At 23.2% G+C, this 15,063-nt stretch overlaps 3 protein-coding genes across 5 annotated transcripts in view; all 3 read right to left on the bottom strand.

Moving 5' to 3' along the window:
* Window positions 1-1,597: 1,597 nt before the first annotated feature.
* Window positions 1,598-4,963, bottom strand: LOC129608466 (intraflagellar transport protein 88 homolog). Its single transcript, XM_055519961.1, has 9 exons — window positions 4,836-4,963; window positions 4,648-4,772; window positions 4,416-4,594; window positions 4,126-4,324; window positions 3,441-4,041; window positions 3,191-3,387; window positions 2,266-3,121; window positions 2,101-2,184; window positions 1,598-1,818 (listed from the first exon to the last, which is right to left on the bottom strand). Exons 1-9 carry the CDS (start codon window positions 4,888-4,890, stop codon window positions 1,685-1,687), a joined length of 2,430 nt encoding a protein of 809 aa, XP_055375936.1. The 5' UTR covers window positions 4,891-4,963; the 3' UTR covers window positions 1,598-1,684.
* Window positions 4,964-7,794: 2,831 nt separating this feature from the next.
* Window positions 7,795-11,337, bottom strand: LOC129608319 (AN1-type zinc finger protein 2A). Its single transcript, XM_055519770.1, has 5 exons — window positions 10,916-11,337; window positions 9,233-9,280; window positions 8,833-9,154; window positions 8,585-8,741; window positions 7,795-8,503 (listed from the first exon to the last, which is right to left on the bottom strand). The coding sequence occupies exons 1-5, from the start codon at window positions 10,968-10,970 to the stop codon at window positions 8,363-8,365; spliced, it is 723 nt and encodes a 240-aa protein (XP_055375745.1). The 5' UTR covers window positions 10,971-11,337; the 3' UTR covers window positions 7,795-8,362.
* A 562-nt stretch (window positions 11,338-11,899) lies between these two features.
* Window positions 11,900-15,063, bottom strand: part of LOC129608290 (calcium uptake protein 1 homolog, mitochondrial) — a 29,284-nt gene continuing 26,120 nt past the window's right edge. For 2 of the 3 annotated variants that reach the window (XM_055519697.1, XM_055519698.1), the window contains 3 exons: window positions 13,773-13,933; window positions 13,230-13,689; window positions 11,900-13,157 (listed from right to left, as the gene is read on the bottom strand). In XM_055519697.1, the coding sequence (XP_055375672.1) occupies window positions 13,003-13,157; window positions 13,230-13,689; window positions 13,773-13,933 (776 nt within the window). In that variant the 3' untranslated portion in view covers window positions 11,900-13,002. The remainder of the gene's footprint in view (window positions 13,158-13,229; window positions 13,690-13,772; window positions 13,934-15,063) is intronic. The other variant, XM_055519700.1, reaches the window with a different exon arrangement.

Genomic DNA, 15,063 nt, shown 5'->3' with positions numbered 1-15,063 from the left:
CTTCATTATTATTAATTGAATAGAACTATTATTTTAATTTATAATTTAATTAAATTTTAATTAAAATAAAAATACATAAATAATATTTAACATCTATTCTATTATTTTAAATCTTAATTGCGATAGGTGTTACAAAAATTATGTGAACAAAAGTGCAAAAAAACATAATTACAAATATAATCAATGAAGTTTAATAATTAAATAAAATTTAAAATTAATAATTAATCATAAATATCATATACAGATATTAAGAATATAATAAATGTATTAATTATGTATATATATTGTTTAAAAATATTGAATTGCTAAATTTTAATAAATCCAAGGTGATGAACAATTGAAAAGATATAATATAATATTTTTCAATAATAATTTTTTTTCATAGTTCAAATAAAAATTTAATTCTTTTATAATATTTTCTAAACAATCAAATAATAAAACCTTTTCGTTTTGTTTTTTTTTTTTTTTGTTTTCAAAATAAAACTTTCAAGGTTTTTAAAAATTAAATAACAATATTAAGTTCATATAAAAATTAAAATACTATTGAAATAATAAAGATATTAAAAATATAGGTAAAAGCTTTATCAATTCAAAATAATATAATATTTAAATGGAAAGAGCAACATGACCAATCATAAACAACCTTACCCTATATATTACCAGCTAAAAAGAAAAAGAAATATTGATGAGCCTATTTTTAATTGACTGCATTCATATTGTTAATTAAGCAAAATAGATTGCGAAGATATTTTTTTACAATATTTATGTTTTTTGTTTTTTTTTTCTTTTAATTTTATATATGAAAATATTGTATACAAAATAATTTATTCATCGTTATAATAGCACATCATATTTTACTTAATTTTTTTTTTATTTTTTTGAAGATTTTATGGATTAGTGTACATGGACATGTAATTTTTGTGTATAGTACAGTGGGTACAAAAAAAAAATTTTTTTATATTTAAAAAATTATTATAGTTTTTCTTCATTTATCCACTTATCCATATCATTTAAAAATTTATTACAATATGATTAATGGCACACACATGTGCTACATAAATGCATATTGGAATGTCAAGCATACTGGAACATTAAAGCATATTTGAGATTTCCAAAAAATTGTGAAGCCTTATTGCAAATTTCTAATCTCTATTCGATAAAACTTTTCTTCACGCTGAAACCACATATATTACAATTTTTATCTTAATTCGTTTATTAAATTTTTATTTAATATGATTGACATTTCATATAATTTAAGTTTGTCCATAACCAAACTGCGCAATTTAACATCTATCTATGTAAGAAAACATATTCTTTTTAAAAAAATAGAAAGTCTTTTTAAATTTCCTTTACAGTAAATTTTAAATATGGAGCAAAATAATAAAAATTTTAAACCTATAAAATTTCTATAAACTTGAGTATATACATAATATATATTATGTTCAATATACACTTATAAATGAGTTTTTTATATCTTTACAAGCATGTGTATGTATGTATAAATAAATGTACTTTTTCATATATCAGATTACTTTATATATTTTCCTTTAAAACTATAATATGAGAATACACATACATATGGGAATAGAAATAAAAGTAATAAGTTCATTAATTTTGTGTAAATCAACTTAAAAATATAAAAAAAAAACACTACGCATACTTATATAGCTAAGAAATAATTAATTCACATTGGTAATAAATCTTCAGCATTTAATGTATCATCATCAGAATCTTTACTTATAGATCTTTGAACTTGACCAGTTCGAGGACGTTCAGCTGGTGGCCCTAAAGGATCTGGATATGCACGAGCTAATGTACCTAAAATATAAATATAATGTCTTTAATAGTTTAATTTAAAAAAAATTATTAGTAAATATAACATGTATACGGCTCGAATACGGCAAAACTGTAACTCAAAAATAACTTATTCTTTTATAGTAATATCTTCTGTCATCTACATATTTAAAACTTTATTTTGAGAGTTAACGATTTTTGAATTGCTACAGTTTTCCCGTAATCAGGCCATATGTTCCGTGAATACTATAGTAAATGCGTTTATACAATGATGAGATGTAAAAGAGATATAAAATATTTTATTACCAAAACTGTCGTTTGATTTTAGTGATCCATATTCGTTACTACCATTAGAATTTTTGATTGATTTAGCTGTATCCAAACGTGGTGCTATAATACAAAAATTATTTAATTTTATAGCAAATTCAGTTAGAAACACAAAAGAAAAAAATAACAATAATAAATGCTTACTACTTGTCCCATTTCGATTATCAATTCTTCTTCCGCTTCGTACTCTTTCAGCACTTTGTTTTTTTTGTATTTTTTTTTCAATTCTCGCATAATCAGCCGAATATTTTTCATGTAAGTCCATCATTCCTTGAGATTTTGTAACATGCATTAATGCTCTTAAACATGATAAATTTTCTGGAAATCTTGCATAAATTTTTTCAAATAATCCCAAATAACTTTTTGGTGAATGCATATGTTTAAAACAACTAGCAACTCTTAGCATTAAATTTGGATCATTGGGATTTGCTAAAACTGCTCTTTCATAATAATAAATTGCACGTTCAACAGCTTGTAACTTAATATAGTAAGAACCAATTGATGATGCGATACTAATATCACTTGGATTTATACGATATGCTTCATTGTAATATTGATTTGCCTCTTGACGATCATTAAAGCCTTCATAAATTTCACCGACTTTTTGATATAATTTCGAATCCATTTCATTTGAAATTCCCAACAATTGCAAATAAGAATCCAAAGATGTTGAACTACTTGGATCTAAGGTTTCTTGTATTTTAGCTAGCTGATAATATACATGTGGATGTTTTGCATGTGACATACTTTGTTTTATTTTATTGAAAATTTCTTCTGCCTCATACAAATTACCAGTTAGTTTCATTACCAATCCTAAATTATAATTTGCTTCAAATGATGTCATATCTATAGCCAAAGCAGATTCCAAATATGATTTAGCTTTTTCATAATTCCCTTGTAAAATGTCACAAACTGCACTATTAATAAATGCCGCCGGGTTATAACTATCAATTTTTCTACTTTTTTCAGCATATATTTCAGCATTTTGAATATCCCCCATCTTAAAATAGAAATATCTTTTAAAAACATTTTCTTAATTAAAACGAAATTTAATTTAAAAATATTTTACACAAAGATATATAAATGTTAAATTGGTAACAGCGTTAGCGGCCATTGTTGGTTCTTTTTTTTCATAAAATTTCAATGTTTCGATAGCCTGGTTAGTTTCATTTTGCTTTAAATACACTAAAGCTTTATTCAATTCCAATTCATTTGCTAACCAAGAAAAATTTGATGTCTTAATAATTTCAATGCACCATGTATAACCTAGAAAATATTTTAAATATTTTTTTTTCCTTTGTATTTAATATATCACTTACCCTCGTTAAAATTTTCTTCAATTATTGGTGATATCAAATCAACAATCATAATTATAGATTTTTCAGCTTCTTTTTTCTTTACTTTATAATACTCAGCTAATTCATCAGTTCTGATTGATTCAAAAACATAACGGTTGGCTTGTGTTTCTTCTAAATCTGCATGTAATGGCATATCATCCTCATTATCTAAATGTACTTCAACCAAAGCTTTGAAAGCACTTTTTATTTTTTCTATGTCTCCGATTGCATAGTAACAAAGTACTAAATGAACTCCACTCTTAACGTCTGCTCGTTCCGACATTATATATTCAAAACTTGCTGCAGCATCTGAATATTGCCCCATTTTAATAAAAAGAATACCAATATTATGAGTAATTTTCAATCTTAGTTGCTTATGATGATTTGAAACTTGATCCAAAGCCATTCTATACATTTTAATTGCTTTTTGATAAATTCCCATTTTAAAGTAAATATTTCCCATATTCATTTTTAAGCGATTTACATTTGGAAATGTTTTGTTCTTTGTCATTGCAGTGAAAGTATTAAGTGCTTCAATGTACATTTCATTTTTTGTATATTGATTAGCCAAATTGAAGAACACCTTGCAAAATAATAATGTGTTGAAGCAATTTTAATAGTATTTGATGAGCAAGTAACTTGTAAATTAAAAATATTCTTTTCTTACCGAATATGTCAAATCATAATTATGAAATGCCGTACCACCATTTTGATCTCGCAATCGGATGAGAGTGCGATCTAAGGACCAGGCTTCTTTAGCTTTGTTGAGAGCTTCTGTATTGCCAGAATTACCAGAGCCAGCTAATATTGACTCTTCTAATAAATTTTGAATTTTTTGTTCAAGATTTTTGTATTTTTCCTGAGGCCTACAAAAATTATTTTCAGTTTTAATTAAAAAATGTTAAGCTTTTCTAATATTAGGGTATAGATAAAATATATTTTTTGGCTAGATCTCACTCTAAACTTTTCCTTTCACCAATACTAGATTTTTGCCGAGATGTCTTGTGACTTAGCATTGGATCAAAAACTTTTCCTGCTTCAGAAGTATAACCTACAGCTCTAACTGCTGTAGATGGTCTCGCAAGAAATTGACCTACAGCTGGTGTCTTAGGATACGCACTTCCTATGTTACCACGCTGTAACCAAATATTTAAATATTATTTGAAATTTAAGTTTTTCTAATAATTACAGAATAAAGATTTGAAGCAAATCTATTCCTATCAGCAGTCATAACAGGTGCAGCAGAATAATTTGCATGTTCTTCAGCGCTTTCCATATCAAAAAATAGAGTATCCATTGATGGGTCCAAAAATCCTGTTGCAAACATTTTTTTTTGGTTTTATAACTCATATAATAAATAATTTGAAATAGCTATACCATTGTAAATTTGTTCTGCTTCTTCCAAAAAAGCCTTAGCAGCTTTATAATCCATTTTTTTTTTTTTTGATTAAATTTTATTATAAAAATTCAAGAATTACTTTTTTTTTTACGACTTTCTATTAAATCGATTAGAAAAGAAAACTCTTTTGTTTTTAGTACAATGTTTCCACAGTAACGGTAAATGTCAAATATCAAAACAATGGATATGAAACAGTACTTGTAGCGCCATAGTGGCTATTTTTTCGTTCCTCTCGTTTTATATTTTTTCGAACTGTTAAATTATTCATTATTAAGGAATTCGTATAAATATTATCGCGATCATTTCTTTAGGAATGAATTTGTTTTTTTTTTGCTTTTTTTTTTAATAATTTTTGATATCATTTAGCCATTTTCAAAATATTGTTATTGAAAATTTATTCAAAAACATGTAAAATTAAAAATTTTTTTTGGAATAAAAGTGATCAACGAATGGAATATATTAAAATTTAAAATATGGTTTATGTCCAAACTAATACATAATCACATTTTTGAACATAATTTACAATAGTGACTGCTAAGTCAAAATTAGAATTAACATGGTTAAATAAGGAACAAAGCAACATTTCATAAATTTATTGAACATGGGTCGGTTGCCAGTATGTCAAAGATTTTACGATCATATTAACCACGTAATTTGTTTTAATAAAACGGAAATTTCAAATTTCAAAATTAAAATATCTCCTTGGTCATTCACATGAAGTCACATATAAAAATCACATAGTCATTAATCTTTATTCAAAAAAGAATAATAACTAACGTGTATTATAATTTATAACACGTACGTCGCGTTGGAATTCATGACCATGTACGGTCACTGATATACAGCCACCTATATACATATATGCAGATTACGTTAACCGATAGCCACTATGGACCACTAATAGGGAAGTATTAAATTTAAATTTTTTAAATTAAAAAAAAGAATTAATTAAACACATGATTTAGTTTAGTTTTTCTTCAACTATTTATTCTAATAAAATATTAGAAAAAGCGATAGATTTTTTAACAATTTTTTTGTAATTTTTTTTTTAATGTTTTTATACTTATAATTATGTATATTTTTTTTTTTCAAAACTTTTAAATTTCTTAGAGTGTTAATATAAAGTTTTCAATATTTCGTTTCATATAATATATAATTTAAATATTTATGGTATGTATGCAAGTATCATCTAAAATGTCTCTATAATAATCTCTATACTAATGTATCTTTTATTTTTTAATCTAATTATAATTGTTTCGAAAATTAATTTCAATAAATAAAGGTATAGATGTGTGTCGTGCATCCTTCTTAATATTTATTTTAAATTCTTACAATTCAATGTTTTTCTTTCATGTATGTATACTTATGTGTATAATAATTCAATCTCAATTCATATTATAGATAATGAAATTTTTGGACGCTTATTAAAATTATTTAAAAAGAAAAAAAAATCTAATAGAAAAATTTATGTTAACCCGTTATTGGAAGAAGAATAGATTTTAGAAAGACATCCCTAAAATTAAGGAATATCAATCCCATTATCAAGATTTCATTTTAAAATTTTCTTATAAATATCACAATTTGGTTTTTTTTTTTCGATAATCTAACACATTACTTTAGAAAAAAATAAAACGGAATTTTATCCATAATTTTATTTAAAAATTAAAAATTTTCACAAATCTTTAAAATTTTTAATTAAAAATTCTTTTAATAAATATTATTTTTTTGCAAAGATATGAAAGACTTGAAATATAAAATTAGTAAAGCAAAATTTATGTATATATATATATATATATTCCAAACCTAAGCCTAATATACATCGTACGCAATATAGTTTTATATAAAATTGTATCAGTTTTTAAAAAATAAAGCGAAATTGTGCAAGAAATTACAATGTAGACTAGTATTTTTTTTTTTGTTTTTTGATATAGTAGACTAGTAAAGAATATCAGTAGTTTGCTTATTTTATGATTTTAGTATTTTAAAACACTAAAATCATAGATATACATGAATTCAAAAATAACTTACTTTTATTTATTTCCTGTTCATCAATTCAATTAATATGAATAACTACATTATATTCCGTTGAATGGTCCCAAAGAATATTATAAAATTAAATTTAGATTAGATTAGAAATTTCATATTAAATTTACACTTTATTGTTATTTTTTGCTTATTAAAATTGCCTTTTTTCATTAGTAACTTGAAGCAAAAAGACTAGAATTAAGAATAAAGATTTTTGACCTTAACTTGAAGTATCCAAACTTTAACTTAAGCAATATTTTACAATTATTTTTGTATATGTATACATTTTACAAAAAAAAAAAATTGTATTATTATTTTAACATTATTAATAAATATTTTAGCTCTTCTCATAATAAATATATATTTTTTTGTTGTTGTTGTTGTTGTTGTGCGCGATAGAAAATAATTCTTGCTAAACATTTTTGTACAACAAAAATTTACTATTTTATTTAAAAAGTTCGTCCAAAAATTTTAACAACAGTTTTAATAGATCTAAATTAATGTTTTATTATCTTAAATCTAAATCTAAAATTTTTTAAGTTAATTTCCATCATAAATATATTTATGTATTTTATATTTCCTTCAGTATTTGTTCCCTCTACATATTTTATTTAAAATTTAATCCTTATTTTTTTTTTTAGATTTCGATATTTACTTCTAATACAGTAATATCACAAAGTTTACAATTTTTTATCCAGAAAATAAATATAAAGAATAAAATTGTATCCTAATTGTAAGCGAGGCCGTTGTTTTTTTTTTATATTTTTTATATAAAATAATAATAATTTAGTTTATTGTTTCTTTTTTTAACAAGAAAAACTTGAATATTTTCTTGTAGTTTAAAGATAAATTTTTTATACTTATTATTATTATTTTAAGTTTCCATATTATGATTAATTATTTTATGGAAAGTTTTGGTAAAATTTTAATTGCTAATAAAGCACCTTATATAATTATGTATTTATTATTTAAAATTTGTTTGATTGAGTTTAAGTTTTTTATATATTATTTATTTGTGATAAAACAGTTTGTGATATCTTTTACAAAGAATTTAAAGCAAATTTATATAATTTTTAAACTTTCGACCAAATAATCTAAAAATGGCATATTCTAAAAAAAAAATCTGAAAGCCATTACTTTTTTTGGCTACTCTAATTATTTTGTATTTTTATAATGTTATTTAATCATAAAATTCTCTAATTTTTGGCTAATATAATTCGCAAAAGCTTTGCTACTTAAACAATATTATTGAATATTTTACTAATAACTTTTTCATTGATTTAATAATTTTTATTTTGCATTTGCATTGAAATTTTGTAAGTAAAATTGATTAAATTGCAATTAATTAAATTTGTTTAATTCAAACCGAAATAAAATTTTATATATTCTTATTTTCCTCATTCAATATAATTTTTTTTAATCCATCCCTTCAAGCATATACATATTTAATTGTTCTCGTTTTATTTCTAAATTAAATACGCTAAGATAAGGAACATTTATCTTTACTTGGCTGTGTAACTGGAACAGGATCTTGTTGACGGGCTAGTCTTTCTCTATTTGCTTGCTCATCCAATTCCATTATTGATAGTGCCATTGCATGAGCTAAAGCTTCATCTTCAGTCTACAAAATATTTTTAGTTTAATGAATATAGAACATTTAAATATGGATGCAATGAAAAACAAATTTTTTTTTTGTACTTACCATACTTCCTTGGATATTTTGCGCCAAACTTCCTGCATTTGAAGGAGTATTATTGTTTGAAGAGTTAATTGACTTTGGGTTTGATGTAACATTAGTTGCAGTTTTAAAAACTCCATTAAATCCACTGGGTCTAGTTTTTCTTTGTTCAGCTGCATTACTAAAATAAAGATAAAGATATTTATTTTACATAAATAAAATAAAAGCAGTTTAATTTATAATAAAATTTAATAATGTGTATATATACTTACGCTGCTGCATTTCTTTGTGTTACTTGAGCTCCTTGGCATTCATGATCGGTGATGTGCCGATGTTTTAAACAATAATTGATATGACAATCAGAACATTTGAATGGAACAAGTTCTTTTTTTTTGCAGTTTTTATAATTACAACGATTTGTAAAAATTTTTTTTGTTTCAGATTTACAATATCGATCGATATGTTCGCTTACACTTAGATCTGGTGGGACATCTCTTGGAGTTGGGACAGGATCATTACATAGAGGGCATACGGGCACTTGAACACTTTTTTGATGAGCTGATGGACAAGAATGTTTTGAGTAACTAAAATGTTCTAAAATAAAGAAATTAAGGACATTAAAAAAAAAAAATAATTTAAATAAATTTCAATTCAAATATAATTTTGTTTTACCTGAACAAAATACTGAATTACAAGAATCGCATTTCATAGGTAGAAAATCTGAAAGGAAAAAATTAATAAATATTAATTTATTATTTATATATATGTATGTATATGCAAGAAAATGCAAACTTAATCATTTAAAATGCAAACTTATTTTTCGTAAATGCAAACTTAATCATTTTAAATAGTTCACAAAAATTGAAACACGTTTTGCTTATTTAAAAATTCTGAAATTTCCATTTTAAAGCAATAATACTTGATTAATCAAGAATTATTTTCAAATATTGAATTTTATATTTTCCTGAAGGTCAAAATTTTCACTTAACGTATAATTTAATCAAAAATATAGTTGAATAAAGGCCTATATATACATACACCTGCACATTCAATACGTTTTCTTAATCATCATAGGTGGGTAGGTACTATACATTTAATCCAAAATGAAAAAAAAGTACCAGAAAACGTGCTAAAAAGAGATTGAATAAAAGTCATAACAATAAAATGCATGCGTTTTTTGTTTATTTTCTCTAAAAATAGAAATAAGTAGACACCTAACTTTTAAACTTGAAATATAAAATCTTGAACTAGTTGAATACAATTGATATGTATAAAATTTGCTTAATAATAAGTAAATATATCTACCTATACAAATTTTTTTATAAAGGTAGATATTGAGGTAGAGGTACACACAATTTCAAGTCCTTTATTCCCCCAGAAATTTATAATTCAGAAAATAGGGTGTTAGAATTCATTTTCAAATATTCTTCATTCTAATACTATTTTAAGTTGATAAAAATCTCAATTTAGATTCTTTCTTTATTTATAATACGAGTATAATTTTTATAAAAAATTATGACCAACAAACCAAACGGGCTGGGGGGTTGGTTCTCTTCAAATTGCAAAAGCTAAAAAAAATTTTAATACAGGTAAATAGGTACACAGGTATAGTTAACTATAAAGATACAAATTTAGAATTTTAGATATAAGTAGGTATGCAGTACGTACATTATATTTAAATTTGTAATATCAATTTTGTGTTATAAAAAGAAACAACAAGACGAAGGAAGGAAGATAAAACAATACGATTAAAAAGAAAGAAATACAAAAAAAAAAATGTATAAAAAGCTAAATAAGTAGGTAGGTATGTATATAAGTGGGTATAAGGAAAAAGCAAAACTTGCTTGCTTTTCAAGGATAACTTTTTCTAAATAACATCCTTCTCATGGGAATTTGCTAGTCATACACACTTACATAAACATAAATAAATAATACTTATAGGTAGATAGGTAGGTTATGTATCAAAGGTATCATATAAACAATTGTCTCTATACGATGTGCATATAATTATATTATGTATTTACTTACATATATATCACAATATTTAAGTTAACAGAATAAATATAGACTCCGGGGATTATTGTTTAGAAATTTAGCACATCAAACAAAGCTACATATAATAGTTAGGTGCCTATTTGTCTTCGTATATTTTCTATATGAAATACCTACATACTCGTATGTATATATGTACAAGTTATATACGTAAACTTTTTAATGCATAAGAAAATGAGTGTAAAATAGAATTTTAATTGGAAATTCATATTTTAAATAAAAACAATGGCATGATTTGTAAATGTTATGACGATTTATGAAAATATTTGTTGTAATTAAATAATACTTATAGTTTTTACTTACCTAATTTATTGCACGATTTTTCAGAGCAATGTTTTCCAAGGTGGGGAAATTCCATTTTAAATTGAGTTTTGTACTAATTTTTTTTTTATTTAAAAAGATAAGAGTATATTTTTGTTATTTAATAATATTACGAATTTTTTTTTTTTTGGTTTTGAAATTTTATTATTTGTGTAGAGCGTTGGAGAAAAAATTTAGAGGTCTGAAGGTAAACTAAAATGTGTTTAAATTTTCTTGTTTGCTTGTTACTTATTTTTTTTTTATTTTCTTTTTCACAAAAATTTCTAGTATTTTTGAAACTTTATATAATTTATTATATGACTTTCACTTTTTTTTTTATGCAAACTTCATTTATTTTACTTTCCACGAAAAGCACCAAAATATTAATGACGAAATTTTCAGGAACTTTATTGAATTTATAGGAAAACCGAATAAATGACGGTGCGAAAATAATCAAAACAAAGAGTGACGTCATCCTTCATAAAAGAGCTGCCATTACTTTAAATGATCGAGAATCGATATTCAGCGCTTCTTGTGGTATAAAATTTAAGTAAAAAATATATTTCAAATTTAACCCTACAGGATTTCCTTTTGCAGAAATTATTTCAGAAAGATTTCCGAACTAAAATGAATTATAAGATGTTTTGAAATAATAATGTCAATGCTGCTTTCAAAATTTTTTTGACATGGAACAAATTTCATTTTTGAAATTCATACTTAAAACCCATTTCATGTTTGGTATTTCTCTTTAAAACATAATATTATAATCTAGAATTTTCTATAAGATGAGTAAAACATTTTCTTTCTAAAAATATATTTAGACTAGAAAAATGAATGAAAGCAAAATGTAGATATTATGTATTATAGATAGTAGAATTGAAATCAACTATACTTTCCTTAAAAATAATGAAAACATAATCAACAAAACGTTAATTTATTTATAATTATTATTTAATATAATATTTTTTATTCAAAAAGTTTCCTTAAATTAAACATAAAATTTTATATAATTTCTATATAATTTCATAAACTCAAATTTTGTTAAATTCGAATTGATTTTCGTTTAAAACCATTCATTGAAGACATTAAGCTAATTCACAATTATGAATTTTTAAAATTATGAGCAAAAAAAAAATGTAAAATAATAATTATAAAAGTAAATAAGCTAAAAAATAAATTTTTTAAATTAAAAAATAAAGTAAATTATTAAGAAAATTAATGAAAACGCCATTAGCTTAGAGTTATAAATAGTTTTAAGCAAGTAGCATAGCAAAAAGTAACAATTTCAAATCATGTAGATTAATTTAGTATCTTATTTTCTTATAATTTTTTCTTTATAATCAAAAATTACAACGTTGAAAAAATGTTTATTCTATATTTAATAGTGAAATATTGAAATGAAATTACAAATTAATCTTATTGAATAACAATTACAACGTTAGAAATTACAAAAAAATATTATTACAATATATCTGTCAAAAAGACTATTTTATTTCTATCACATTTGTCACTTTAAGTTACAATATTTTACTTATTATGAACATTATGATCAAAAGATAAATGACAAATTTGACATTCTAAATATGTGTTTTTTATTTTCAACATTATTATGTTGAATTATTATCATTCGAGTATATTATTCATGATATTACAAATTATTAGATGCAACTCATTATATAAAAATAATTTATTATCGAGTCATTTTTCATTCATTTAAAATGTGACTAGAAAAATGTAAATGACAGAATAAATTGACAAAAAATGTTAACTTACAAGAGAATAGTAACTAAAAAATAAGAATAGTAAAATATATAGGCTCATCTAGATATATTTTTTTTTTTGTTAAATTAGTAATTTAGAAATAGTATTCATATTATATATTGTAAAACTAGCATTTACAATGAAAATTTTTATTTTTAAATCTTATATTAAGTTACCATTTTTAGCAATTTTAAAAAATTGAAAAATCTTGAAAAACACCAGATACCGAATATCGAAAATTATTTTATCATTCTATATTATTAAATAATTGTGCCAATAATTATTATGAAATTAATTAAAATGTCGACAATTTTACCGACAAAATGTAATTATATATCAAGTAAAACTGGTTTTGCTTCTTTGGCACATTTTATCATTGATTGCATTAATTTAACGAATCCAGTATCTTTGGGCTTTTCAAGACCACGTAAAACTCGATTTTTCATAACAGATACGAATTCTCGATTACTCAGTTGACCATCCACTAAAAAATAAATTAATATAATTTAATAAAAATATGTTTTTTTATCCTTAAAGATTTTATGTTTATACTTACAATCTTCATCAAAAATTGTGAATACAACATCAATAACATGATCGGAAAGATCTACCATAGCAACTGTTTTAGCTACATGTTTTAAAGTGGCTTGATCTATAGATGCACCAGCAATATGATAAAATGTTAAAGCTGTATCAACATCATTTATATTATTCAAAAAGTGAAAGAAATCTAAATAATCTTTTTTTGAAATTCCTTTGCCATGCTCACGGAAACGTTTTTTGACACGTTTTAGCTTTTTTGTTTTCTTTTTTTGTGGATAACCAGCATAAGCTAATAACAATTCTGCAAATTCAACTTCAGTTATATTACCATTTTCATCGGGATTTTTTCTTGAAAATTCCAATGATAATATTTCACGTTGCAATTGATATTGAAATTCTAAGAATTTTTCAATTGTCAATTTTTTATTTAATTGAGGTCCAAAAAAGAAATGTGTTAGAGCTGAGTTGACACCCTTAAATATATTATATAGGAAGAACAAATTTTCGTTATCGAAAATTCATTTTGAATTAAACAAATTTTTTCAAAAAAATTTACTTTAAATGTATTTCCTGTATTAGCATGATCGCGATGACGATTTCCAATACTAGTTTGTTGACGTATTAAATTAGCTACCATTTCAAATTCTTCACAATCAACTTCACCATCTCCATTTAAATCGAACATTTGAAAAGCTATTTCAAAATGCCTTCTAGAAGCTATAAGAAAAGAATAAAAACAAAAAATAAATTATTGAATGAAAGTACAAAAAAAAAAAGAGTGCGGACACATATTAAGTTTAAATTGAAAGAAGCAACAGATGATACCGTTATTATAATAAAATTGCCCCCGCTTTTCACTTAAAATTTATATTTTTTGATAAACTATAAAATATAGAGCTATTGCAAACTTTATTGCAATTTTTCTAAGTTATATATATATATATAAACAGAAAAACAGAGAGAAAGAGAACCAAAAAGAGAGCAAGCGCATAAAACAGTGAAAATTTTTATTGTGTTCATATAGGAAATTTTCTCTCACAGGAAAATTTCTATAATTTTTCTTTAAGTAATATGAAATAATATGGAATAATATTATTTTTATTATGTATATTATTTTAATTTAGTATATGAGACTCATACCGTACTATGTAGTAATATTATTCTTATCATATCTTAGTATTGCCATTTTACTAAAATAGTAGAGAAAATACATTCATATGTACATACTTCGTAATTTTTGTAAAATTTCGCTGGAATTTCGGAGTCACAGTTATTTATGGAATTTTAATATTTTTATCATTAATGCACTTAATATAGCTTAAGATTAAGATAAGTTTCTAGTTCTATATTTTTTTTTTATTTTTTATTTTAAAGCAAATGCGTCTTTCATATGACATTATATAGTATGGTATATAAGTGTAGTATTACATAGTATATATATATTATTTTATTTTATTAAATTGACATATTTTGTTTTACTATTACATATTTTAATTTTTATTAGTTTATATTTACAAATAATTGTGAAATAATAGCTCTATATATTATAGCTATAAGACTCATTGTTTTCAAAAAATTTCCATTACAATTAATAAACCAAAAAAAAATAATAATAATAATTTTGTTACAAGATAAATAATAACAGATTTCTCAATAATAAAAGATTTCTTTAAAAATAACATAAAAATAAAAGTTACTTAAAAAAATTTTTTGATACACAATTGGTTTTTGAGTTTTAATTTTTGTTTTGGCAACACTAATCCGTCACAAACACACAAATACACAATATCACTTCAACACAAAATTCAAATTTTCTCAAAACAAATATTTATGCTCTTAAAAAGATA

This window comes from Condylostylus longicornis, unplaced genomic scaffold (assembly GCF_029603195.1).
Source record: "Condylostylus longicornis isolate FDR11 unplaced genomic scaffold, ASM2960319v2 ptg000031l, whole genome shotgun sequence".
Taxonomy (NCBI): Eukaryota; Metazoa; Arthropoda; class Insecta; order Diptera; family Dolichopodidae; genus Condylostylus; species Condylostylus longicornis.
This window is presented reverse-complemented; position numbering and strand designations above follow the sequence as displayed.